The sequence below is a fragment of the Hermetia illucens genome, chromosome 7 (genome assembly GCF_905115235.1).
Source record: "Hermetia illucens chromosome 7, iHerIll2.2.curated.20191125, whole genome shotgun sequence".
Classification (NCBI taxonomy): Eukaryota; Metazoa; Arthropoda; class Insecta; order Diptera; family Stratiomyidae; genus Hermetia; species Hermetia illucens.
The window spans coordinates 9,700,085-9,727,524 of NC_051855.1; the positions used below are offsets into that span (position 1 = coordinate 9,700,085).

At 45.1% G+C, this 27,440-nt stretch overlaps 1 protein-coding gene across 1 annotated transcript; it reads left to right on the plus strand.

The window, feature by feature from the left end:
* Window positions 1-27,440, plus strand: LOC119660789 (synaptophysin-like protein 2). Its single transcript, XM_038069592.1, has 5 exons — window positions 1-220; window positions 9,766-9,883; window positions 15,466-15,777; window positions 19,228-19,395; window positions 25,451-27,440. Exons 2-5 carry the CDS (start codon window positions 9,824-9,826, stop codon window positions 25,598-25,600), a joined length of 690 nt encoding a protein of 229 aa, XP_037925520.1. The 5' UTR covers window positions 1-220; window positions 9,766-9,823; the 3' UTR covers window positions 25,601-27,440.

Below are 27,440 nucleotides of genomic sequence, written 5' to 3' on the forward strand. Positions count from 1 at the left end.
TAATTGAATGGATTTCGTCGTGCTAATCGACGAGAATAGTAGCTCGGGTATAGGATCGGTATCGGGTTCGGTGCTTGTAAATAAAAAATCTTGTAAACAGGTGCGGATTCATAGAATTTATCGAGAACTTCGCGTTACGCGTGCAGTGCATATCAGTTTTGAAATTGAGTTGTGGGATTTCGTGACATTTCATTGAAGTCTGTAAAAGAAGTGAAACCGGGTAAGATGTTTCCAACTCGCCTCCGTTCTTGGTACCGAAGGAATTTTTCGAATCGTATTGGATACGTGTATTCCACAAAAATTTAGCCTCTCAACAGGACGGAAGTAATGATTTAAGGGATGGAAAGGGATCTTATATCTTGTATAAACGGAGAAAATAAATGTCGTTATCACCTGCAATGCAAGAATGGTTTGAAATTCCCTCAGTGTCACGTAGGGAAAAAGGTCGACCAAACCTGATGATAAATTACAAGACGCAGGCATAGTTCTCAAGGGGGTGAATAAAAGTGCTGCTTGGCAGAAGGGTTACGATGGGTTGTCTCTAAGTAAATAACCTTCGTATCGCGAAAAGACACTCCAGATGAGTGTATCTGCGCTACTCGAGTAGGTGGGGCATTTGCCTGATCTAGAAATGCCAAACCATTTTTAGATACAATTTCTATCTCAAATTTTTTAGGCGAGTTTAATAGATAAATCAGTGGAAATAGGAAGACAGTGCGTGGTTTGTGTGCAAAGGTCTACATTTTAGTCCTTATGGATATCCTATAAAGAGGAGAAAGCATATATCCATCGTCTACACATTGCCCGGAATGCTTCCTGGTGCAATACGGTTAGTTGAACAAAAGTTTAGAAAAGATAGGAACTCTGCGGCATGTCCGACTATCGCCTGTATAAATACCAAGATAAGATTACGGTTGACTTCCAGAAATATAATAATAAAAGCAAGGAAAGAAGTATCGGAGTCGATTAGACCTGAATTTGAATAATCGTTCGTCATGAACCTCAATCAATCAATTATGTTTGTCTTTTTGTAAGGGAAAAATGAGGCATGGCTTTCGTTAATGTGTCCGATGTAGCCATGTAAACAGGTGAATATGAGGTTGTTGACGGTACCTTCCTCAAAGTGTTGACAAGCCATTACTTGATAAGGAAGTTAATTAGTAGTAGTGGATTCCTACATGCTTCAGCCGCCTTAGGTTTGAGACAGGCAGCTTTTGCCGGGTTTGAGTTCAGGAACATTCTTCGTCTTCAAGAATGTCAGTCTACAATGAGTATTACCCGGAAACTTTTCAACGGTGGTCTCCTATTCCAGGGTCATGAAGAAACCGAGAGAAAATCTGCCCTACAACCCACAATGTCAGCTGAGTGGTTTTGTCTATCAAAACCTTTACGACCTTGCAGGATCGTGCCCTTACCAGACTAAAGGGGTGGGAGTCCTTAAACAAAAAAAAAACCTAGTGCATCTTCATGTCTCCATCTAATAATCCAGGTAGAATGAAAAATAACAAAAAAAAATAAAATCAACGACGCAACAACCAGTATCCGGTCTAGGCCTGCCTTAATAAGGAACTCCAGACATCCCGATTTTGCGCCGAGGTCCACCAATTCGATTACCCTAAAAGCTGTCTGGTGTCCTGTCCATCGGTCCATCTTAGGCAGGGTCTACCTTCGTCTTCTCTTTCTACCATAGATATTGCCCTTATAAACTTTCCAGGCTGGATCATCCTCATCCATACGGATTAAGTGACCCGCCCACCGTAACCTATTGAGCCGGATTTTATCCACAACCTGACGGTCATTGCATCGCTCATAGGTTTCGTCATTGTGTAGGCAACGGAATCGTCCATCCTCATGTAGGTGGCCAAAAATTCTTCGGAGGATTCTTCTCTTGAACGCGGCCAAGAGTTCGCAATTTTTCTTGCTAAGGACCCAAGCTTCCAAGGAATACATGAGGACTGGCAAGATCATAGTCTTGTAAGAGCTTTGACCCTATGGTAAGACGTTTCGAGCGGAACAGTTTTTGTAACCTGAAATAGGCTCTGTTGGGTGCCAATAACCGTGCACGGTTATGATTTTCGACCCTAGATAGGAGAAATTATCAACGGTCCCAAAGTTGTATTCTCCTTTCCTTTTCTTCCTGTTTGACCAGTGCGGTTTGATGTTGTTGGTTGGTAGGCGATGCTGACGTTGCCACCACATATTTTGCCTTCCCTTCACTGATCTGCAACCCAAGATCTCGCGTCGCCTGCTCGATCTGGATAAAGGCAGATTTTACGTCTCGGCTGGTTCTTCCCATGATTTCGATATCGTCAGCATAGGCCAGCAGTTTGGTGGACTTAAAGAGGATCGTACCTCTTGCATTTACCTCAGCATCACGGACCAGTTTATCGAGGGACAGGTTAAAGAGGTCGCATGAGAGGGCATTCCCTTGTCGTAGACCGTTGTTGATGTCGAATGGTCTTGAGAGTGATCCTGCTGCTTTTATCTGGCCTCGCACATTGGTCAGGGTTAGCCTAGTCAGTCTTTTCAATTTCGTCGGGATACCGAATTCTCATGGTCGTGTACAGTTTTACCCTGGCTATGCTATCATAGGCGGCTTTAAAGTCGATGAATAGATGGTGCAACTGTTTTCCATATTCTAACAGTTTTTCCATCGGTTGCCGCACAGAGAAAATCTGATCTGCTGCTGATATCCCTGGAGTGAAACCTTTTTGGTATGGGCGAATGATGTTCTGGGCGTTTGGGGCTTTCCGGCCTAGGAAGATAGCGGAGAATGTCTTATAGATGATACTTACCAACGTGATACCTTTATAATTGCTGCACTGTGTGATATCTCCCTTTTTATGTATGAGACAGATAATGCCTCGTTGCCAATCGTCAGGCATTGATTCGCTGCCCCATACCTTGAGCACAAGTTGATGAACCACTTGGTGTAACTGGTCGCCTCCATATTTAACTAATTCGGCTGTAATTCCATCGGCTCCTGGCGACTTATGATTTTAAGGCGATAAATAGCACGGACTATTCCTCCTATACTTTGTGGTGGCAGTATTTGTCCGTCGTCTTCAGTTGGCAGGACCTCCAATTCGCCGATGTTCTGGTTATTCAGTAGCTCATCAAAGTACTCAACCCACCGCTCCAATATGCCCATTCTGTCGGAAATCAGATTTCCCTCTTTGTTTCGGCAGGATGAACATCGAGGTGTATAAGGCTTCATCCTGCTGACTTGTTGGTAAAACTTCCTGGCCTGGTGCGGCTGCTCCCTGTACTTTTCTAGTTCACAGAATTGTTGGTTCTCCCGTCTGTGATGTCACTTCTCCGCTCGAAGTTCGTGATAAGTCTCTGCGCGTGCCCGGGTTCTTTGAGAATGCAACATTACTCGGTATGCAGTCTTCTTCCGTTCCGTTGCTAACTTACATTCATCGTCAAACCAGCCGTTCCGAGTTTTTTTCAGGCTGGGGCCAAGTATCTTTGTGGCGGTATCAATGATGACGTTCTCTAGGTGGTTGTGAAGGTCATTTGTTGATGCTTCATCTCCAGGACCTCTGTTGACTGCGGTTGTGGGGAGGGCTATGTTGTGGATGGCTTCAATATTCACTCTCACCTGATTGTCAGAGTGGATTTTAGGTGGTGTCACAATTCGAGCTCGGAGCACCATGCCAACGAGACAGTGGTCCGAGTCTATATTGGCCTCCCTATATGTTCTGACATTCATCAAGACTGAGAGGTGACGGCGTTCCACCTGCACGTGGCCAATTTGGTTGAAAGTGATCCCGTCTGGAGAGGCCAACGTATGTTTGTGAACCGCTTTCCGCGCAAGCAAGGTACTTCCAACAACCATTTCGTGTGATGCTGCTAACTGGATAATGCGCAATCCGTTATCATTGGTATCCCTATGTAAGCTATGGGAACCAACGTATGGCCGGAATACTGGCTCCGTCCCTACTTGACTGTTGAAAGTTCCAAGTATGATTTTGATATCAAACTTGGGACAGGTTTCGAGGGTCCGCTCAGCTGCCTCGTAGAAGGTATCCTTCTCCGACTCTGCAGTCTCCTCTGTGGAGGCGTGACCGTTTATGAGGGTTATGTTTCTAAACTTGCCTCGCAAACGCAGAGTGCATAGCTTTCGCTTATAGTTTCAAAGCCGATAACAGCAGGTTTCATTTTTTGGCTGACTAAGAAACCTACTCCGAGCACATGGTTCATTGGATGGCCTCTATAATATATGGTGTAGTAACTCTTCTCCAGGAAACCGGTCCCTGTCTAACGCATCTCTTGTAACGCTGTTACATCAGTTCTATATTGGGACAGGGTATTGGCTAGCTGCTCAGCAGCATTCGATCTGTACAGGGAGCGCACATTCCATGAGAAAATGCGCAAATCGTTAATCCATTGTCCTTGCCGGGTTGGTTATTATAGAGTCCACCCTGTGCGAGGCTCCTGTGGCTTCGTAAAATCAGTTTTCCGTGAAGGGTTGTCAGCTCTATGCAACCCCCAACCTGGACGACTAATTGGTACAATTTGTCCCGCTTTTAGGCGCGGGGGACTCGCCTTCATCTTTCTCCGTCTGCAGTTTTTCATAAAGAAAGAGCTCCCGGCGATCACCCCGTGGATGTGGAGAAAGAGTTTGGTAGTAGAGCTGTTGGTGTTGGTTCAGCAGGCGTTTCTCAGATTTACACTCCATCGTGGATATCAATTCGCGTTTCGCCTTGGGACCTATGCTACCGTTTGATCGCAACTGGCTTATGCGTTCCGAATATTGCCGTGGACGAAAATCGATCTGGTAAACGTCCAGCGACGGATACTAACACATCATCGAAATTGTGCCGTGGAACAGATAAACCTGCCTTCTGACATCGGAAGCAGACGCCTGGAACGACATGACTGCCAAATCGCGCTTAATTTTATAGCAAAGAATAGGCCAGTCTCTTGCATGCGGCTGTTTGTGAGGCAGACTGTCGATTGACTCCCACTTGAAGGATCGATCTTTCAATCCTTTGAGTGTAGTGACGTCAGACCCAGAGCGAAACCGACGAATAGACGTCAAAACCAATGCACGGTAAACGCGTGAATTGACTTTTTTAGTCAGTTGCTGATTTGCATTTGTCGAACAGATGGCAGTGCGCTGTGGAGTTCCTTGCTGAGACGGAGAGATCTATGTATGCGATTCAGGATGGCGCGGCTAATAAAAAGCTCATAAATAGCGGGTGGAGAGCGACCAGTGCAGAATGTGTGGTTGGGCGTTAAAGTCATTGTACCATTTCATTTTTGGCTGCACTGTTATGGCACCGATGTAATACACAAATAGGCATAATGCTGAATGTAAGGTGATACATCATGACCTTGTATACAAGAATGGGCTGATCAGGAGAATATATCCGGTTTATCGATACAAACCGCAGACACTAGTCGATAGCCTGACGTGCTGTTATTTGGCAAGACGGGTCGCTCCCGATATATTATTGGTGTCCCCATCTTCCATAATAGCAACACTGAACGGAAATATGTCGGAAATCAAAGAAATGTGGAGGGAAGCGGAAATGCATTTCAGGTAACCGTGAGCGATGGCGCGTAGGTGTGGTTATCGTGCTACACCCCACCAAAAGATGAAGGGCAACCATATAAAAGCGGTCTGGCGTCCTGGCCCACGCCATCGATCCATCTGAGGCAAGTTCTGTCACGTCTTCTTTTCCTTTTCATACAATCGATGTGGCCCTTTAGATTTTCCGGACTGGATCATACGGATTAAGTGACCAGAGTATAGTTTAGTTGAAACCACTATATCGCAGATCTCCGTTGATGGATAGTATAGTGTAATTTTTATGCTCCTTAACTTGGACCGGAATCTTGTAGCCAGAATCCTTTCAAAGGTACTCTCCAGACTCCTACCATCTTACCTCGCTTGTAGTCCAGTCATTGAAGCTTTTGACCTCGAATTCCTTCAGTGAAGATCAATTGACATGAAATTTGGACAGTCCGTTAGTCGCGCGCCATGGTCCGCATCGAACTCTGGTGTGTGCTGGTACCACTTCAGCTTCGTAGATCACGCCATTAAAGATGCCAATCCAGGCACATTCCTCGCGTCCCAAAAAACTGAGTTCGCTGGCAGATGTGGCAACGTCTATCCGAATTGCAAGACGTCGCCTAACAGTGTACGACCACGTTAGCAGGCGTGGGGAGACAGGCACAGAAATCTAGGTTCTCCTCGTCTTCAGAACTAATTCCTCAGCAGCTGAAATTAGCGGCAGCAAACTCTATGCCCATAACAATTTGCGGCTATAGGCAAGTAGCCGTGAGTCTTGGCTTGCGTCTAGCTATTCTCTGGTACTTCATTTTGGCTGATATGAGTGTCCCGATATTATCCGCAGACTACCTAGGGCAGACTACCATAGGGCGCTGATAGACCCCACAACCCCTCTTAGGTCGTTAGGGAAAATTTCAACCTGCGCAAACAGCACTCCTTCCATCACTTTTTAGGACGTTGACGACCTATGCATTCGCAATGTAGTATCTCCCAGCCGGTTAAGCATGATGCTCAGCATCGCATCAAGACTACTGGTTCGCCAATCTTCTCGAAGGTGCGCCTTTTATTATCCCAGAAGCTCTCCATTCCATCTGGTCCCCAAGTCGAACAACGAATGGTGACCTTGTGGAGATGATAGACACCTGAATTCTCAAATGATTCCGGATCGGTACCCCATTCCACTCATTCTTAAGCAGAAGGCGAAGTTTTTAGGCTATCACTCTTGATGGCGCACAACCCGAACCGGATAAGGTGCAAGCGATCGCGAGGTTCCCGCTGTCTAAGAAGGTTAAAAACCAGATTTTCTCCCTGCGACAAGCGATGGAAAAACTTGGGATATGACCATCAATTACATCATCTTTTCATTGACGTCAAGGCCGTCTATGGTGGCATAAGGTAAAAAACTGTACACGGCCATGAGCGTGGGGTATCTCGACCAAATTGATAAAATTAACCTGGTTGATCCGGGGCAATGTGCGAGGCTGGATGAAAGCGACAACAGCAAGAGTCAGTCATCATCCTCTTTAATTCCAAGTAACTACTGGCCTACGCTGACGATATTGCCATTATGGGAAGAACAACCAGCGATGTACAGCCTACCTTCATACTCCCTTAATGAAGTCAAGAAGAACTACATGGTGGCAGCGTCAGAACCTAAAACCAGATAACTAACAACATCAAATGGCATTGATCAAACCAGAAAAATAAGGTTAGGAGACTACAAATTTCTCCTATCTAGCGTCGAAACTCAACAGTGGTAAATCTTGCGTCAGATAGGATCAGGACGCCAGACAGCTCTTAAGGATATCGAATTGGTGGACCTGGGCACATAACCAAAATATAGTTTCTTACTAAGGCAGGACTAGATCAGATGTCGGTTGTTGCGCCACCCTCATTTCCTGTCAAAACTGCTCAGCAGCAGGTCTTACTTACCGCCTTCCTGTTTGATCCCAAGACCAAAGAGATTCTGTGATCTCCAGAAGACATCCGTATCTGATAGACAAACAGTTCCATTTCTCCTTTGAAGGCAGAGTTTTCTACTCTATCTTGCCCCTAACTGCTGCGAGAACTCTGAAAAGCGACCTAGGTCTCCACAAAATGTTTCTGGGCGTCCATAGATGTGGTCGTGATTTTTTGGGCCAGAGAGTGTATCGCATGCCAAAAATGTAAGGTCACAAGATATGCTAGGAAGGAAGTAGGTATCTTCTCTAAATCGGCAAATCGCTTCCACACCATAAACCTCGACACGACATGGCTATGAGTATTGCCTCATGATCAGTGATCGGTTTACGAGGCGATACATGAAGGACATTAGTGGATTCCGCGCTTTGCTATTTCGGCCTTAATTATCAGGGTCTAGGGAATGCAATGCGAATCTTCTCGGAGCTCGGAAGGCTCCTGGAATTCAAACGCGAGCGAACATTCGCATAGCAACCACAGTCCAATGGGATGCTGGAACGTTGGCATCACACTGTTAAGGCGCGCAACGATCCCACAAGAGAGACAAGGCTGGAGAGATCGGTCTGTTGCCCCTGCTGGGGAGGAAAGTTGCGAAAATTGAAGCCACCATCTCACCACGAGCAACCAGCAGTCCACACCTCTAAGGAGCTTGAAGTCTGCACCCAAACTCTGGTGAGCACTGATACCACACGGAAGCCAGTGGCAGACCCAAGCCATTTTCCTTGGACAGGTTGAAGCATTTCTTCCAGGGAGGAAACAGCACTGGAAGGCAGCGTCTCTTTTGACGTCCGTCGGTGGGCGTGACCGAGAAGCGAGTGCTCTCGCTGAAACCTCCCGGTTTCGGTTGGGGCGGTCAGGTCTCTTCTAAAAACTATTCTGTGCTTGAAATTGCGTAAATACATTGCGTAAACCGATTTCTGGGGTTTGTCATGACTCTTGTTAGCATAGCAGGTGTTATGTTGGCAACTTCTTCTTGGATGTTGGTCTTCAAATCTTGTAGGGTTCTTGGACGGTTCACATAAACACGGGATTTCAAAAAACCCCATAGAAAAAAATCACAAAGGGACAGATCGGCAGAGCGTGCCGGCCATTCCAAATCGCCTCTAATTGAGATAAGGCGCTCTGGAAAGTGTCCTCTCAAAACAGCCATCGATGCTCTTGAAGTGTGTGCTGTTGCACCGTCTTGTTGGAACCAAGTGTCCCCCAAATCTAGCCGTGGGAAAAAAAGATTCTGTAGCATGTTTACATACTGGTCCGCATTCACTGTCACTGTAACCTCATTTTCCTCAAAAAACCAGGGACCAATAATTCCAGCTGAGGAAATTGCACACCACATTGTGACTTTGGGTGAATGCAAAGGCTTTTGATGCAATTCTCGAGGATTGGTGTCAGCCCAGTAGCGCATGTTTTGTTTGTTAACCGACCCACACAAATGAAAATGGGCTTCATCGCTAAAAAAAAACAATAGCACCCTCGGGAACGACATCAAGAAGAAGCTCACACGCGTTCATCCGAGAATTGAAGTCACGTTCTGAAAGTTCCTGCACTATCGCCATCTTATAGGGATGAAAATGAAGATCATCACGAAGAATTCTTCTCACAGAACGATCGGATAGTCCAAGGGCAGATGCGTGTTTGCGCGCAGAACGCCGTGGCGATCGCAACATTGACGCTCTCACTGCTTCAATGTTCTCAGGTGATCTAACGGGCCGAGGGACTCCAGTTCTTCCTTTTGTCGCACTTGCAGTTTGTCTGAATGTAGTGACCCATGTAACAATTGATTTGCGGTCTGGGACGGGAGCCAACGGGGCTAAATTAAAGCGATTCCGAAATGCACGATGTGTTGCAATAACCGAACATCCGCTTGAAAAGTAAACCTCAACGGCAAAGGCACGCTCCTCACTATTCCAACGCATGATGGCGATTGAACCGGGTCGGGACAAAGCTTTACAGTACCCCCTCTTGGACGAGACCACTAGCGCTCCGCTATGACATCAACTGACTAACTGAGTGGCGCGCATTTTAAAAAAGGAGGTTATGCTGCCGCCCCCTGTATAAATTCAGGTTGTCAGAGACTGGTTCGCTGAGTAGGGGTGGACGAAACTGTCTCGCCGCATCGCTTAAAGATATCCAACCCTGGAAAAAGATTCAAGTTCAACTATTTGCTGATCTAAGATTCACATCCCTTAAATAGATACTTCCGTTTTTTTAGTCAGTATCCTTCTTGAATGAAATTCTAGTGTTGTATTTTATGCTCATCATTCCTTTCTGTTATCATTTAGCACGCGAATTCTCCTGAAATCGTTTTTTTCGTATCCTGTTGAACGTTAACGATAAAAAATGAATTATTCGCTGTCAGCGTTTTCGGAACCACGTGGCGTTATGCGCATTCTGCAATTTGTAAGTATTTACTTTTCACCAGTTTTTTTTAGTTATAAGTAATTTTTAACAAGGTTAGCTTCTTCAATGGGGTCCAAATTGTTTTTGGTCCATTCCTCAATATTCTTTGAAAATATCGAGGCAGCTTTTTCTTCAACAGAAGCGTGATCGCCTTGTCTAGACCGGTTGCGCCATTTTGCTCGGTCATCTGCCTGAGCTGGGTGGACTCTAGGGGTTCTCAAATCACCGTCTAGGGTATTAAGCCAATGTTGTTTCAGTCGATTATCGGACGTTTCCCATCGACCTCGATGCTCAAACCAATCTTTACAGGTGAGTTCATTTGTCTCCATTGCCGTGAGGCGCAGTTCATTGTCTTTGCTAGTCGGCCAGAACTAAAAACCATAGAGAACGACAGGGCGAACGACACTTCGGTAAGTTTTGGATTTTTTGACGTTCGTTGATGCGTCGATCACAAAGAACGCCAGTTGTGGAACGCCACTTCATCCAAGTTGCGCTAGCGCGTGAAGCAATTTCATATCGTAATTCATCATTGGCTGATAACGTTGATCCGCGATAATAAATCCCTCAGTCTTGAACAGGGCGGTGCCAGTGAAAATGATAATGTCAGTTTCAGTGGGATCATCATCAATGGCGCAACAACCGGTATCCGGTCTAGGTCTGCCTTAATAAGGAACTCCAGACATCCCGGTTTTGCGCCGAGGTCCACCAGTTCGATATCCCTAAAGGCTGTCTGGCGTCCTACGCCATCGCTCCATCTTAGGCAGGGTCTGCTTCGTCTTCTTTTTCTACCATAGATATTGCCCTTATAGACTTTTCGGGCTGGATCATCCTCATCGATACGGATTAAGGGACCCACCCACCGTAACCTATTGAGCCAGATTTTATCCACAACTTGACGGTCATGGTATCGCTCATAGATTTCGTCGTTATGAAGTCTACGGCATCGTCCATCCTACGTCCATTCCAGTACGGTGTCGGACTAACAACTACACCTTGTCATCAGAGAACTAGCCTGGAACTGTTGGACACGTTACTTCGGGCTAGCCCTCTCGCTCTCCCGGCTTAGAAAGCCTTCAAGTCAGGCAATCCCTTTCACCAACGGTAGGGGAGGGGAGGAAGGGCGCTGTTGGATCAGGGAACCCCTTGCCATCCAGTCCCTCCGCCTGTCGAGTTCAATTTCTTTCCCAATAAGAAAAGCCCGAACATAATGCGTAATACAACTCCAGCTGCCAGTGCTCCGCAGCATCTCCTTGACAATGTTGTCTGGAGAGCGCCCTCCTGTGTCTGCATAAAGCTGCTGACGACATCTGTCCCACCTTTCACAAGAGAAAAAGTTGTGTTTAGCGTCGTCCCCCACTCCATTGCAGAACACACACAATTCAGAAAGTCGCGTCTTCCCAATCCTGTGGAGGTTAGGCTAGAAACCTCCACGCCCGCTTAAAAGTTGGGTAAGGAAATAATCAATCTCACCGCGCGTTCGGTTCAGCTACGGATCGAAATTGTCGATAAGCCGCGCAGTCCATCTGCTTCTTGGCTAATTTTTTCAAGAGAGTTGCCACTCGGTAAGGGTGTGTTGAGTGTTTCACGGGCAACCGCTTACGTTAAACCTCTTTTTAAAGGGCTTCAGCCCATAGCTCCACCCATAGAGCCGAACCGACTGCGTTGCTTTCATAAGGAGACATCACCTAGTAGATATATGATCCCCAACATTTGCCATTAGCCGACACTCCCGTTGCAGTCCTATCCGCTGCTCGGGCATATTGAGCCTAAGCAGACTATCGTAGGAAGCGTTGCAGAGGTGGGCCCTAGGATGGATCCCTGTGCTACTCCCGATGTGATTTCCATCCTCATCTGGCAATCTAGCATCTGATAGAGCAGGGAGCAGTCTTTCATATAATCCCCCAATATCCGCAAGAGATAGCTTGGCACGTAGAATGAGTTTCCTAGATGCCTAGCATATTTGTCCATCTTACGGAATTGAAGGTATTTCTGATATCAAGCGTTATGAGGAGCACTATCCGTCGAGATCGGCGGCTGTGTGCCTCGGCTTGATGAACCGCATCCATGACTTAGATAACAGCATCCATTGTGGATTTTTCCGGTAGCGTGGATCGCTTCAGCAAGTCTACTCTTGATGAGTTTTTCGAGCATTTTCCCGGCCGTGTCAAGCATACACAGCGGTTGGTATGCACACGACAGCTTCAGGTCTCCTTTTCCCTTGCTGATCAGCACGAGTCTCACTTCCTTGTAGTGACAAGGAAAAATGCCCTCCTTGAAGCAATCGCTGCTCGCCATTGGCGGAACACCAGTTTGTAAACTTCCGCAGGGGTTTGGGGGGGGGGGGGGATATATCATCAAGACCTGGGACCTTCTTGTTTTTCAAGGTGAGAACCACTTATTTGAATTCTCTCATTGTGAAAAGGAGGCAATCCTCGAAGCTTTCCGCGCTATTGACATCAACCCGAATGGGATGTCTCGTCGGTACTTAGTATGCAGGGCTTCCGCATAACCCCGACTTTTCGGGTGACAAGCATATAGCCAAGTGCCCACGGGTTCTCATTCTCCTCGTTGACCAGATTCTGCCAGCCGCGAGCTATGGGGAGTCTACTTTTCACTGATCGATACTCTGCCTTTATGGCGCATGTCCCCTCTTTGACCTGTATACGGAGCTTATGACACTCCGGTAGGTCGGAAATTTCTGCCGTCCACCAGTACATAGATACCTTGTCATGGCTGGTGCTCCTCCGGGGCATGGAAGCCTCACACGCTGTCGTTATCAGGTTCATCCCTGAGTTTACGATGGTGTCAGCTGCAACGCTATCACCCCCTGAAGCGCCCTCCTGCGCGAGTCTGCTTACTCGAAGAGCTTTGACGAACTTCCCGATGTTCACTCTCGCGACATTTCACAGGACTGACCACCCGTCCCCGATGGTGCCAGAGATTCCCAGGCAAAAGTGATGTCAGGGAGACTTCCTTCGCAGCTTGAGGTCCGAAACGTTGGCGTGGATTTGGTGTTTAATACTACGAGCCCGATTCTCGCAGCAATTTCCAGAATCTGTCTCCCTCTAGAGTCTGGCTGGGGTATGACCTATTCAAAGGTGGTAGCATTAAAATCACCGCCCACCTCCGTGTCCGATCGGCTTCTCCAGAGCATCAAGCCGGCGTCGAAAGTTCGGTATCGTCTCATTCGTCGTATATAAGTCGAGATGCCATGAAGTCAGGTCCGTGTTTCGCTGATTAGCACTAGATCAGCCTTTACCTCTGCAGCGAACTGCGCTAGCAGCTGGTGAGTGGTTGTACTCCGGTGTCCGCAAGCATATTAAATGTGCATATGTGGAACACTGTCAAACGCCTTCTCTAGCTCAAGTTGAGACGGTTATGTGTCAGTGCTCTCTCTGTGCTACTATATGGTTATACACCTCGATGCTGACCCTGCCGAGACAAAGAGGAAAATCTGATGGGTTGAGTACTTTGATGAACTACTGAACAACCAGAACATCGGCGAGTTGGAGGTCCCGCCAACTGAAGACGACGGACAAATACTGCCACCACCAAGGTTGTGGATAAAATGGGTTCAATAGGTTGCGGTGGGCGGGTCACTTAATCCGTATGGATGAGGATGATCCCACCCGGAAAGTCTATAAGGGCAATATCTATGGTAGAAAAAGAAGACGAAGCAGACCCTGCCTAAGATGGAGCGATGGCGTAGGCCAGGACGCCAGACAGTTTTGAGGGATATCGGATTGGTGGACCTCGGCACAAAATCGGGATGTCTGGAGTTCCTTATTAAGACAGGCCTAGCCCGGATACCGGTTGTTGCGCCGTTAATGATGATGATGAAGGTTTTACTGTGTGTTTGGTGTGATTGGAAGGAAGTCATCCACTATGAGTTGCTCAACTATGGCCAGACCCTCAATTCGGTCCTCTATTGTGATCAACTCGACCGTTTGAAGCAGGCGATTGGCCGTGTTCGAGAGGAGAATCCTCCGAAGAATTTTTAGCCCCCTAGATGAGGATGGACGATTCCGTAGCCTGCATAACGACAAAATCTATGAGCGATACCATGACCGTTAGGTTGTTGATAAAATCCGGCTCAAGTGGTTACGGTGGGCGGGTCAGTTAATCCGTATGGATGAGAATGATCCAGCCCGGAAAGCCTATAAGGGTGATATCTATGGTAGAAAAAAAAAGACGAGTCAGACCCTGCCTGAGATGGAGCGATGGTTTAGGTCAGGACGCCAGATAGCTTTGAGGGATATCGGATTGGTGGACCTCAGCGCAAATGGGCTGGCAGTTGCCACACTCGCCATTCGTCCCACCTTGCAACGAAAAATGAAGTCTTCTGTTGTCATCTTCTTAAGATATTTCCGCCATTTGTTCATCGCAACCCGTCAGAAATTTACTGTCCCTGCCGTTTATATAGCAGAAATGCTCGATCTTTTAGGTAGACTTGTGTCGGACTTTGACAAGCCGATACCGGTTTTTGCTCGTAGGCGTGAGTACTCAGTTTATCATAGAGCTCCTCGTAGTTGATCGTCATTTCAAAACCAAGTATCGCGGTTGATGAACCACTTTTGGGGCTTGACAACACTAAGAGTTGCGTAGGTCGTTCAGTGGATTCTGTTCATGGTTGGCTTACTGTTTGACCTACATCCCAGGTACTAATTTTCTGTCCTGAATTTTGCTTTTTTCCTAAAATTTGCTTTACTTACGGAAAATGAGAGAATTTGGTCATCGTTTTGATTGACTTGTGGCACGGTGCGTTGTCTTAATGAAAGATGACTTTCTTCTTCTTCATATGTGGGCGTTTTTTCGCTATTTCGGCCTTCAAACGATCCAATAACACCATGTAGTAGTCGCTATTGATGGTTTTTCCTTTTTCGAGGTAGTCAATGAAAATTATACCATTCGCATCCCAGAATACGGATGCCATCACTTTGCCGGCCGACTGTTGTGTTTTTGGACGCTTCGAGCGACTTTCACCGGTCGTACGCCATGCAGCTGACTGCCGACTTGACTCCGGAGTGAAATTGGCCGACCCGAACCTTCCGCATCATTTGTATCAGCATGACCGCGTTTCAAGCCAGCATACCACCGACAAATGGTTGTTTTCGACGGAGTAGAGTCCGGATAATGTTTTTCAAGCCATTGCTGAGCTTGAACAGTGTTTTTTCCCCATTAGAAAACAATGTTTTATCAACACACGAAACTCGTTTTGGTCCATTTTTTCACGATTGCAAAGGTAGCGTCGCTTTAACCACTATAGCTTTCTTGGTTATGTTTCGAATTACATAAAATTTTGACACATCTTATCTGAAGATTGGTGCTTCTGAACCTTGGTATCTAAATGTCATTATTAGCGCCATCTCTACGATAGTCCCGGGCCTTATTGAACGATGTGTTATAGCCATTTAAAAATCACTGACCACAAGCTTAGATTCTTTTTGTCGGATTTTCCTATATTAGATTATAACACTGCTTCCCTCAGATAACGTGTACATATGTATTATATAATTTGCTAAAGAAAATTCAAAAAATTCAATCCATTTTAGAAATGTATCTTCACATTTTTACTTTAACAGATTTTTGCGATATGTGCGTTTGCGACGACAACAAATTTCATTGCAACAGTGAAAGTATCTTGCCCGCCATCACCAGCAGTTGAATACTCATTTGAATATCCGTTTAGTATTGAACAGGGTATCTGCTCCGTAAATACATCAACGAAATTACAAAATTCATCAAAAACATATCCAATATCAGCAAATCTATCATCAGATTCGCAATTTTTTGTTGCGACCGGCGTATTATCGTTAATGTATTGTGTATTCATAATTGCGGTTTATGCAATCTTAGATGAGCTGTATCGAAGTAAAAATGAAATACCATTAGCGGTGAGTATGGAAACATTTTTAGTTTTAGCTCTAAATATTTAAATTATGGTAGTTCTAAGAATAGACAGACAGACATAGGCAGGTCCATCTAGGGAGACAGCCAGCAGCCGGTAAACCAAATTCACCTGCCCCTCTGAAAGTTGGCAAGCGCTTCCTTTCATACAGGATGGATCGAAACACACCGGTGAAAGGCAATATTCTACAGTGTTTCGGTCTACCGACATTCGGCAACCTTCTTGCAACTGCCGCGATGTGACTAGCTGCCCTTTGACATGCATACTTTAGGTGCTTCCTTTAGCTCAGTTTTTCATTCCACAGGACTTGACCCAGCATAGAACCCTGTGGTACCAACCAATTTGCGCTGTGATGCGCCGTTTTGATGTCACAAACTTCTAAGGCCGTCACTGCTGTTATGAGAGCAGGGAGGCACAGTCTGGCCGGCCCGGATTTTCAGAGCCAGTCCGTAGAATTCACGAAGGAAAGCAGCTCTCCCAACCTGCAACTAGAAATCTCTCTGAGGTCTCCAAAGAATGGTTTAGCCAGTGTCCGTAGCCTGAGTCTAGCTAGAGCTAGGCAATCGCAGGGTCTCCTCTCCTTCTCCGCAGCTTCGGCAATGCGAATTGTAGGGTATGCCGAGCCTGACGGTATGGTCCCTATGGGCCAGTGCCCCGCGTAGACCGCCGTAATCTTGAATGCATTTGCACGCGTCTGGCACAGGAGCTTTCGTGATCGGGCTATGTTATTCTTCTTCTTATTTTTCTTCAACCTTTGTCCCGTTGACAAGCGGGGTCGACTCGTCGTGATCGGCTTCGCCATTTGGCTCTATCGAATGCCTGATCTGGGTGCAATCTCGAGGCTTTCAAATCCCCATCTAGCGTATCAAGCCACCGTTGTTTAGGTCTGCCTTTTGGTCCATAACGAGAATTCACTTGGAGAGATTGGTCTAAACATCGAAGTCTATAGTGACCGACCAAAAGTTAGGCCGAAACAACGGTGGCTTGCTACGCTGGATGGGGATTTAAAACCCTCGTCATTGTATCGAGGTCTTGGTGTTGGTGTTAAGCCAACTGCATTTCCAAATTTTAGACAAAGCAGCGAAAGTGAATCTAGCGCCACTAATGAGTCGAGCGCCGGACTGGCCAGTGTCCGCAGAAACCACGATTCTTAGATATACAAATTAATCAACGCTTTCGATGTTTCACCCATAATTGCAGATAGGGAAAATGTGATGGCCCATCATCTGTCGATCAAGCTTTCCAGAATAATTTTGGTTATTATTTTTGCGACGGCAGGGAATACGCATACACCCCTCCAGTTTTCACAGTCAAAGCAAATGCCCCTTGGAATTTTAACGATTATTCGCTTTTTCCACTCTCTGGGGATGATCTCGGATTCCCAGGCATGATTTCTCTCCTGCTTAGAGGAGTAATCCGTATCCTCCGTTGCTCGTCAACGTAGTTCTTTCATGATGTGGTAACACTTCTGAAATTGTGACTTTTCACGGTATCGGAGTTCGTGCGCGTTGCGCCCTCTATCACCCGCATACATCAATAGATCCTTTAACCCCTTTCGTTCATCAATTCGCTCTTATGATTCCGCTGTTAGCCAGATGTTATGAAGTTCCTTTGCGATATGGCCGACGACGCGAAAAGAGAGAATTTTTGGTGGGGGCCAAATGCTCATCGATTTTCTCAGGCGGTTTACTCATTGTTTTTACCGTTCGATCGGCAAGTTAGCTCTGCCACTGTCGAGTGACAAGCGATCGATGTTGAACTTAGGGGACCGCTGCTCTCCAACCTTACAAGAAGTAACGGACCCAACACACAAACGAATGTAAGCAACCATCAGATGATGATTCTTTTCGACGCCGATGTTAGCTCCTCGCTTGTTACACACATCCAGGAGACAATTCCTAAATCTCCTGTCGATCCTCCTGATTGGCCATGCGGTGTCAGTCAGTTGAAAACCAAGTGACCCTATGGCAAGGTCTGCTCGAATAATGTGACATCAGTAACGAGACGGTGGAATTGGTTACCATGGTTACCATTGACTTCGATGTTCAGACCAATCTTGGCAAGTGAATTCTCCTTGGCACGAATTGCGTGACCATACCATCGAAGACGCCTCTCTCGCAACTTTCCCACGATCGGTGCAACCCTATAACGATCGCGGATATCCTCATTTCGGATGTGATCTAAACGTATGACGCCACTAGTCCAACGCAACATCTTAGTTTCCATTACCGCAAGACGCCATTCATTGTCTTTTATGGTCGGCCAACACTCAGAACCATAGAGAGCGACAGGAAGGACGACAAATTTTAGATTTGAGACGTTCGTTGATACGTCGATCACAAAGAACACCAGAGAACAGCAGACAATCGTTTGATGAACCATGTAAGTACAAGGTCATGGGTGTCCGCAAAATCGACTATACGCTCGCCACCCTCATTACGCGCTCCGAACCCCTTTCCCCCATGGCACCTGTTACCGTCTGCCTTTTCACCCACATGACCATTAAGGTCGTCGGCAATGATTATATAATCGTCAGCAGGGTCGTGACAAGTCTTTTCATCGAGAAGTTGCCAAAAGGCATCTTTCTCAGCATCAGGTCCACCTGTCTGTGTTGCATACGCGGTGAAGAACTGAATAGTGCGATCAGCTGATATAATGGTGATCTTCATCAGCCGATCATCACATCGTTGGACTTCTTTAATAGCATCACGGAAACCCTCTGAGATGGCAATGCCCATCACCCCCCACTCACCATATTGAGTGTGTGGGTTACCAAAATAGACAAGTTTGTAGCCATTTTTACCGCGTTCGCGTTCAATGTCGCAGATTTTGGCACCAGACCATCGGGTTTCTTGCAAGGCGCAGATATCAATGTGCCTTTTTCGAAGGGCTCTTGCGAGTTCCTCGGTCTTTCCAGTTAGGGTACCAACATTTAGTGTGCAGACGCGTATTTGTTTTGTTGGTTGTGTTCGGACTAACTTGCTTACGTCAAGAACCCTTGCCCATTTTTCGACAGGACGGGGGCCCGTCGAAGCGATACCATGACCGTCAAGTTGTGAATAAAATCCGGTTCAATAGGTTACGGTGGGCGGGTCACTTAATCCTTATGGATGAGGATGATCCAGCCTGGAAAGTCTAGAAGGGCAATATCTATGGTAGGAGGCAGACCCTGCCTAGGATTGAGCAATGGCATAGGTCAGGACGCCAGACAGCTTTCAGAGATATCGACTTGGTGGACCTCGGTGCAAAACCGAGAAGCCTGGATTTCCTTATTAAGGCAGGCCTAGACTGGATACCTAGATTTCGTGAGGCCTCGAAATACGCCCCTCAATCACAAGCCCTCATAATTTAATAGTAGATTAGGCTCAATAATTTTTGTAATTTCCTTGGTATTTCTTATTTAAATAATTTTATTGTATTTCATTTGTTTTCACAGGATTTCATGTTAACAACAATTCTTGCGATTTTTTGGCTATCAGGCAGTGCAGCCTGGTCAAATGGTGCTACAGCTTTAAAAGGGGTAACAGATCCTGATGTTTTACGTGCAAATTGTAAAAATTGTGATTTTGTTGTTGGGAGTTTTTCACGCCTAAATATATCTTTGGTAAGTTCCTATTTTTTTTATTGCATTGTTAATTATATAGCGGGGATTCGTTGAGCCTCCTTTAGTTTTGCATGGCACTGAACCCCACCCTTTCATGATTACTAAATGATGTCAAAGTGCTAAGCGTGAACTGACACACTTGATGTACTCATATGACGTCAAGCTGCTACTGACGACCACCTTAGAAGGTCGTTACGAATAGTAGGCATGTTCAGCCGTCCAAATTCCGAATGCATCGTCCAAACTATGCCGTGAAGCGGATGAACCTGCTCCGTGACATCGAAGGCAGGGGCGCGGTTGACGTGACGGAACAAGATCACCGCCAAGTCGACTCACTTGTTTTGACGGTCATTCATCCCCTTCCCTCTCTCTCTGATGTTCCCCAAGGTTCCATTCTTAGCAATGACGAGGCGGTGGAAGTTGCAGAAATCCACGATCCTCCCACCATTACCGTTACGATCGCCGAAACCGTGCTTCGCCATCACATGTCAGAGTAAGGGGTTGCCAGAGCCCAATATGGCGTTCTGATCACCCATCACGATCACAATACCACCTTGAGGAAGTCTCCTGAAAACTGCATTGAATTGCTTGTAGAAAGTGGTCTTGTGGTAGCCGTCAGAAACAACCCGATACCAGATTCGCGTCTAACACTTGGTTTTCCGGAGTATAAAAGCACATTACCACTAGGGTGGCATGAGGGAGAAGTACTACCCAGAGTCCCACCGTCTTACTTCGTTTAGGTCTGGAATGGCCAGTTTATATCGCTGGATTCCCGCTCAAGTTGGAGAAAGCGTGCGTACATTGTCAATATAAGGTCGTTGCCGTGAGATGAGTCCCTAGCCGAGGCGTCGTTGACGTTTCGGTAACAGGAGACTTTCAAAATATGTAGTTTGGTAGCCCACAAATGTCTATCCCTTTTAGTCGCCTCTTACGGCAAGCAGGGAAGGCTTTGAATGCATTTTTAAGCTCCAACTCACAGGGCCAGACGCAAGTCAGATTACTTGCTTACCAACCCTCTACAAATTCATAACGTCCATTATTAGTGGAAGACCCCATGTCGAGACCAACAACATCCTTTCCGAGGAGCAGAAGGGCTACCGAATCGGTGCAAGGTGTTGCAAAGAGTCACTCATTATCGACTCGATAATTGCAGGACAAGCAACTAGAGGGCTAACAAACCTCTTTAGTTGTTATATCGATTATCTCTAGGCTTTCGAGAGCGTCCCGCATACTTGGCTAATCGATGTACTACGTCTGAATCGCATTGATCCGAAACTAATGAAGTTTTTGGCGACAGTCATGGAGGGCTGAGGGCACTAATACCTCGGAGTCTATCCATATACGGAGGGACATCTTCCAGGGGATTCGTTGAGTCCCCTTTGGTTTTGCATGGAACTGAACCCCTTTTCATGGCTATTGACTGATGCTAGAGTAGACGTTAAAATGCTTCAAGCAATATGCGGTCTCTTCCATTTGCCCCGTGAATACTCTAATCTCTTGACGCAGCTTGCTCGGTTTCCGCAGGTCCAGTTTACCGCTTTGCCGCTCCTATCTGATACAAAAATATAATATTCGCATACGATGGCATCCTCAGTTTTATTTTCGAGTACGATTTGAGCGAGCAGGTCCTGCGCTGCCCGTTAATGATGAAAGTTGAAACAGTCATTTTGACACCTGCAACTGCGTGATATGGTCAATGTTGCTCGCCTGTATTTCTCTGCATAGCAGGCATTGGGGCTTACCATTGCGGTTGCTGTCGATTGCTAGACGTCAAAACATACGCGGCGCCCTCGCTTCCCTTCAACGCCGCTTGCTTTCTGGAAGAAAAGCTTCAGCCTGTCCAAGGAGACCCTCTTGTGCTTGCCACCGACGTCCAGACTGAACGCGTGCTCCCCACGATCGAGGACCTTACCACCAGTACTTGGGTATAAACTTGGAGTTTCTTAGGGGCGTGTGCCTCCGGCTGCATGTGACGAGATAGCGAGGTGGCTTTAATCTGGGAATGGCCTCTCGTAGTAGACGGAACAATCCGGTTTCACCAAGGCCGTCTCGATTAGCAGGTCGCCGGGAAGTCGAATGGGCTGGCAAGCAACTCCTCGTGGACGTCTGTACGGATTCGAAACAGAACGAAAGACAAGGTCTATGACAAGGATGGCTCGTCTGTGCCATAATGGCTGCCTTCAGCGTCCGATATCAATGTTCTAGCATCCCATTGGAATGTGGGCGGTATGGTGTTGTCCGCTGAATATCAAGAGGAGTTCCGAGGAGAGAGTAGATTCGAATTACATTCCCTGATATGCGATGATTACCGTGGAAACACAGAAGCGCGGAATCCATTCTCGATAGAGGGCGTCAGCACATGAGTGTGCTATTATATCCTTCCGAGGCATTACCTCAGGCCACCTCGTGAACCGATCAATGATCGTGTGGCAATACTTGCAGCCTTCCGAAACTCGAAAGTTTACGGGAGACGTATTGAATGCCTGATGTAGGCTAAGTGCTGAAGTTGGCGAGGGAATGGTTTGGCGAGCTCAGAGGCTTATGGTCCGTGACCAAGGTCAACGGTCTGCCATCAAGGAAATATCGAAAGTGCTTGATACTCAAATACTAGTAATTCACGATCATAGGTGCTGTAGTTCCGTTGAGCGTGATTCGATTGTTTTGAGAAGAAACCAACCGGTTGCCAGCTTTGGTTCAGCCTCTGGTGAAGAGCAGCGCGAAGTGTTTGAGGTATCGACCAGCACGACTGGAGGTGCATCTTGTTGAGGAAATGCCAAAAGAGTAACGTCTCCCAGTTGTTGTTTGGTGGTTTCAAACGCTTGGACAGTTTCTAGAGACTACACAATCTCCCGCGATTCTTTGGTCTCACGACCAGACAGGAGGGCGTTAACTAATGCCCAGTGGTGAGCGGCTCTTTGCGAGAAACGGCGGTAAAAGTTTATCATGACTAAGAACCCTCTAAGATCTTTAACAGTTTTGGCAGCGGAAAGCTCGCGATCGTTTGTATCTTGTCTGGGTCGGGTTGAATGCAGTCAAGGGTGTTGAAGTCCCCAATCAGCTACTTTATTTCCAGAAGCAGCTAACTGGGTGTACGGTCGCCAAGCACTAGTTCTGTCATTAAGTGATTCAGCTTGGCTGTCCCGCTTACCGGCAAGTATGAGCACTCGATCAGCAGGTTGGCGACGAGTGTGACGGACTCCTCGTCTAGACTGACCAACACGTGTTTGAATTCAGTTGTGGCATCAAGACGGGTGTGAATTGCGCCTCCAACTGAAGGAACCACACCTTCGGGTTCCGTTGCCAAGACAGCGGTTCTCACCAACTGAAAACGGGGTGGGGAGAGGGATCTTCAACGATGAATACCAACAGAGGTAGAAATCAGTTTTTTGATATACCTGCAACACTTTTTTTTTCGGATCGTGGTAGAGGAATTTAACCCATCGCACGAGTTCCTGCGCCACTAGGCATTGCCGCAGAGCATACTAGGTGAGTTTGTTTGGCACACGGTCAATTCCCTTTTCTAGATGCGGAAATGCAATGTCTTTTCATCGAGAAGTTGCCAGAATCAATCTTTCTCGGCATCAGGTCGACCTGTCTGTGGTGCGTATGCGGTGAAGAAGTGAATAGTCCGATCAGCTGATATAAAGGTGAGTTTTATCAGCCGATGATCAAATCGTTCGACTTCTTTAATGGCATCACGGAAGCCCTCTGAGATGGCAACTAAAATAGAGAAGTTTATAGCCATTTTTACCGCGTTTGCGTTCAATGTCGCAGCTTTTGGCACCAGAACATCGGGTTTCTTGCAGAGCGCAGATGTCAGTGCGTCTTTTCCGAAGGGCTCTTGCGAGTTCCTCGGTCTTTCCAGTTAGGGTACCAATATTCAGCGTACAGACAGGTATTTGTTTTGTTCGTTTTGTTCGAACTAACTTGCTTACGTCCTGACGCCGTTTATGCGTCAAGAACCCTTGCCCATTTCTCGGCAAGACCGGGGCCCGTCCTGCCGCGTCGACTGAGGTGGACGCCCTAGCATTTCTCCGAGGCTTGTGACTCAATCCGATCATCATGTTTGTAACGACATTGTATGCATTTTCTTGGTCAACCTGTCACGGGAACTGTCACCCTGATCTCAGCATTTTATTTTTGTTTTACTGAGGATAGTAGAGAGTACTTTGCCATTGAATACGGCGGAACTACTCTGGGTACCTGGTCACTGTGGGGTAGAGGGAAATGAAATCTCGAATGCTTTAGCGAAAAAGGGGTCAATCTCCCCTATGCGGGGAGCGGAGCCAGCAATTGGAGTCCCAGTAGCATTGGCTAAGGCTGTTTTCATAAACTGGGAACAAACTTCCCATAATGACAGGTGGCAGAGGCCCCCACTTTTCCTGCCAGAACTGAACATATGGACCGCAAAGTTTATCCTGTCGAAAAGCAGGAGGACTTGCAGGTGTATTGTGGGCATTTTAACTGGCCATAATTCACTAGCTAGGCATATGTTCAGAATAGGAATTACTCAAGATGATACGTGTCCCTCCTGTAAGGAGGAAGCGGAATCCACGGAGCATTTCCTATGTGAATGCCCCGCCTATGGACGCATCAGGCATCAGATCTTTGGTGCAGATGTTCTCCAATGGCCACGGGTAGCATGACATCCACGAGCAGAAATCCTGCGATACGTTAACGACATTAAGGACTATTGGACAAAAGCTGGTTTATACTATTCAGTTTCAAATCTTTATATAAGACTTAATAAGTTCTGTCGGTTTTTTTTTCACATTTGAAGCTTTATTGTGAAAAATTGGTTATAAATTCATTGTTCAAAGTATTGTCCATTGCTAGCCACAACTTTCTTCCATCTTTCAGGCAATTCATAGATACCATCGCGCCTAAAATTGGCCGGCTTGGCCGCTATCCACTCATCGAGCCATTTTTTGAGTTAGTCGTAATTGGAGAAGTGCTGGTCAGCCAGGCCATGCTGCATCGACCGGAACAAATAGTAATCAGAAGGAACAATGTCTGGAGAGTACGGTGGGTGGGGTAGGACTTCCCATTTCAACGTTTCTAGATATGTGTTAACGGGCTGTGCAAGATGTAGACGAGCATTGTCATGTTGCAAAATAACTTGCGGCCATTTTTTCTTGAGTTCGCGGCTCAAACGCATCATTTGACGTCGTTAGAGTTTGCTTGTGACCGTTTCGTTCGGTTTTAGCAGCTGATAGTATACCACACCCAGCTGGTCCCACCATACACACAGCATGATCTTCTCACCATGAATAGTCGCTTTGACCGTCGATAATGAGACATGGCCGGGGTATCCCCATGTTGCTCGACGCTTGGGATTATCGTAATGGATCCACTTTTCATCGCCAGTAACTATTCGATGCAGAAAACCCTTCCTTTCTTGTCGTTGGAGCAGATGTTCGCACGTGAAAAAACGAGGTTTCTTGGCCACCTTCCCCAATTTCCGACCTTTTGGATCATTCCCATTGCTTTTAAACGGTGCGAAATGGCTTGCTGGGTGACTCCAAGTGTTTTTCCCAAGTTCTTCTTGCGTTTGCGATGGATCTTGGTCGAGCAATGCCTCTAATTCTTCATCTTCAAAAATTTTTGGCCGTCCGGCGCGCTCTTCGTCTTCCAAGTCAAAATTGCCAATTTTAAACCGTCCAAACCATCTCTGACACGTTTGCTCAGATAGAGCATGGTCACCATAAATTTCCACCAAAATGCGATGACTTTCGGTTGCTTTTTTCTTCATATTGAAATAATGAAGTAGAACTCCCCCGCAAAAACGCATTATTTGGTACAAAATTGGCCATTTTCGATGATGAAAAAAGTATTGTTGTTTACACTTCAATTAAATAATTTATACTGACGTTTGTGCCTATTGACAGTAGCTGCTTTCCGATGAATGTTTGGAAATGTGGATCAATGGAATAAAAAACAAGCTACCCCATCTATTGTGAAAACCAACAGAACTTATTTGTAGATCTTATATTTATGACCTTTTTTTTTGTTCCTTCTTTTAAATATTCTGATGTTCATCCTTCTAATATTACAGATATTCGGATTTTTGAATTTCTTCCTTTGGGCGTCGGACTTGTGGTTCCTTTACAAAGAAACAATCTGGTTTCAAGGACGTGCAGCAGCACAACAGCAACAGGCAGCGAGTGGAGCAGGAGTTTCAAGTGGTGGAGTACCCGGTGTTTAAGAGAAGGTTAAGAAATACTAACCAGAATTTGGAAAAATAAAAAAAAAACCAAACACGATATCAGTCATTGTTTCATCTTTTTATTTCACTAGCAACAAATATCATCATAGAATGATGATTGCTTCTGCTCTAATATTGCTGATTTCTGTTTCGTTTTATGAAATTTTATTTAGTTCTTTAGATGAAAATAAATGGAAGTTTTTTGTTAATTAATGAAGTCAAGAATATCTAATATTTTTATTTAGTTTTTATTTATTTCTTCAGTTTTGTTTTGTATTTGAAAAGTGTCTGGTTCATCTTGGCTAACCCCGGCCCAGGTGAAAAGAAAGAGCAATTGCAGAGTGCCAAATGGAGCCATATGATAATAAAAAATATATTTTAGTTCTAGTGTGTACTAAGTGTACATAGAATTTTTGTTATTCTCCGTTTTATAACTTTAGTTTTTGTGAATGCTTTTTTTTTCGGGATAAGCCTCGCTACAATAGTTGTTGTTTAAAGCATTTAATTTTTTTTCTTTTTTTGTTAATTACAATTCATTTTTGTTTATTATAATCTATTTCCTTTCAATTATAGTCCATTCGGTATGGTTTATTTTTTTTTTTTATTTTTTTAATTTAATTTAGTACTCTTTTTCATAAATTAATCGAACGCACAATATTGGTTTGGTTCACTTTGATGTGGTTTTCTCAACTTTTTGTCACCCCGCAAAGTATGAAGATGTCATTGTAAACATTCCATCCCTTTTACAAAAATATGTGTCAGATAAGCTTCATCCAATGCATCAATATGTGTGATTTAGTTGAGTGAAAATTGAAACAATGTTACATCCTATCAGATACACTTTATGCCTTTTTCGATTAGTGTATCTGTGCTTTGTTCATACCGACATTGTGAAGATCATTCAACTATCTTTAGTAGCTGCTATTGTAATTATCTCAATAAATTGATAATATTTTACTAAATATTGGATTTGCATCTAAATAATCCTCTAATTGCTAGCAATTGAGCATTTGGTATGAGCAATTGGCACGGCCGGATATGGAGTTTTACCACTGGAAACTGTCCAAAATATTGAAGAAGGCTTCTCATATTTCCCCAAATATGATACAATATCAATATAATAGTAATAGTATAATAGTTGTCATTCTCGTCAACTATATATAACTTCGTCAAAATATCCTATTCACTTTATAGAGCTTGATTTTCTAATGAAACCATGTATATGAGATATTGAAGTAATATACATTTTTATATCGATCCCCGGTTGCAAAAGTACTTTATTTTTAAATCCAAAAATATCTAAACGTACTTATCGGCTGTGTCATTCACAACATTGAAAGTAATCAACAATCTTTCACAATGTACATTTAATCAATCAATGATTTCAATATATTGTCCATCCTGCAGATCCATGCTTCTTGCAAGAAAGGAAAAATGTTTAGGGATTCTAGATATTAGATAACAATTGAAAATATATATATAAAAAACCAAAACGTGTTATAAAATTTAAGAAACTAATCACAAAAAATCTACACACGAACTTCAAAAGAATGGTGAAAAATATAATAAGAAAAATAGATTCAGAAAGTTAAAAAATGAAATGAGTCTAATTCTAGTGACAAATTAAGCAATAATATATAATGTTCTGGATATTTTGTAGAAAATGTAACAATTGAAGTTTACCTAGAAAGAAGCAAAAATAGATGGGAAAACTGAAAAATGATAAATGAAAGAAAGAAGAAACATAGACAAGATTTTACGGTATTTAAAGTTAGACTAGAGAATATGTAGATGAAAATGGAAACTAATGAGAAACAGTAAATTAATTATTCTATACAAA

What these genes read in the sequence shown, in the direction of transcription:
- LOC119660789 (XM_038069592.1), top strand. Translation starts at nt 9,824, where the DNA reads ATGAATTATTCGCTGTCAGCGTTTTCGGAACCACGTGGCGTTATGCGC. An exon ending in TTATGCGCATTCTGCAATTT is followed by an intron (nt 9,884 to 15,465) that starts GTAAGTATTTAC and finishes TTACTTTAACAG; the next exon opens with ATTTTTGCGATATGTGCGTT. An exon ending in CACGCCTAAATATATCTTTG is followed by an intron (nt 19,396 to 25,450) that starts GTAAGTTCCTAT and finishes CTAATATTACAG; the next exon opens with ATATTCGGATTTTTGAATTT.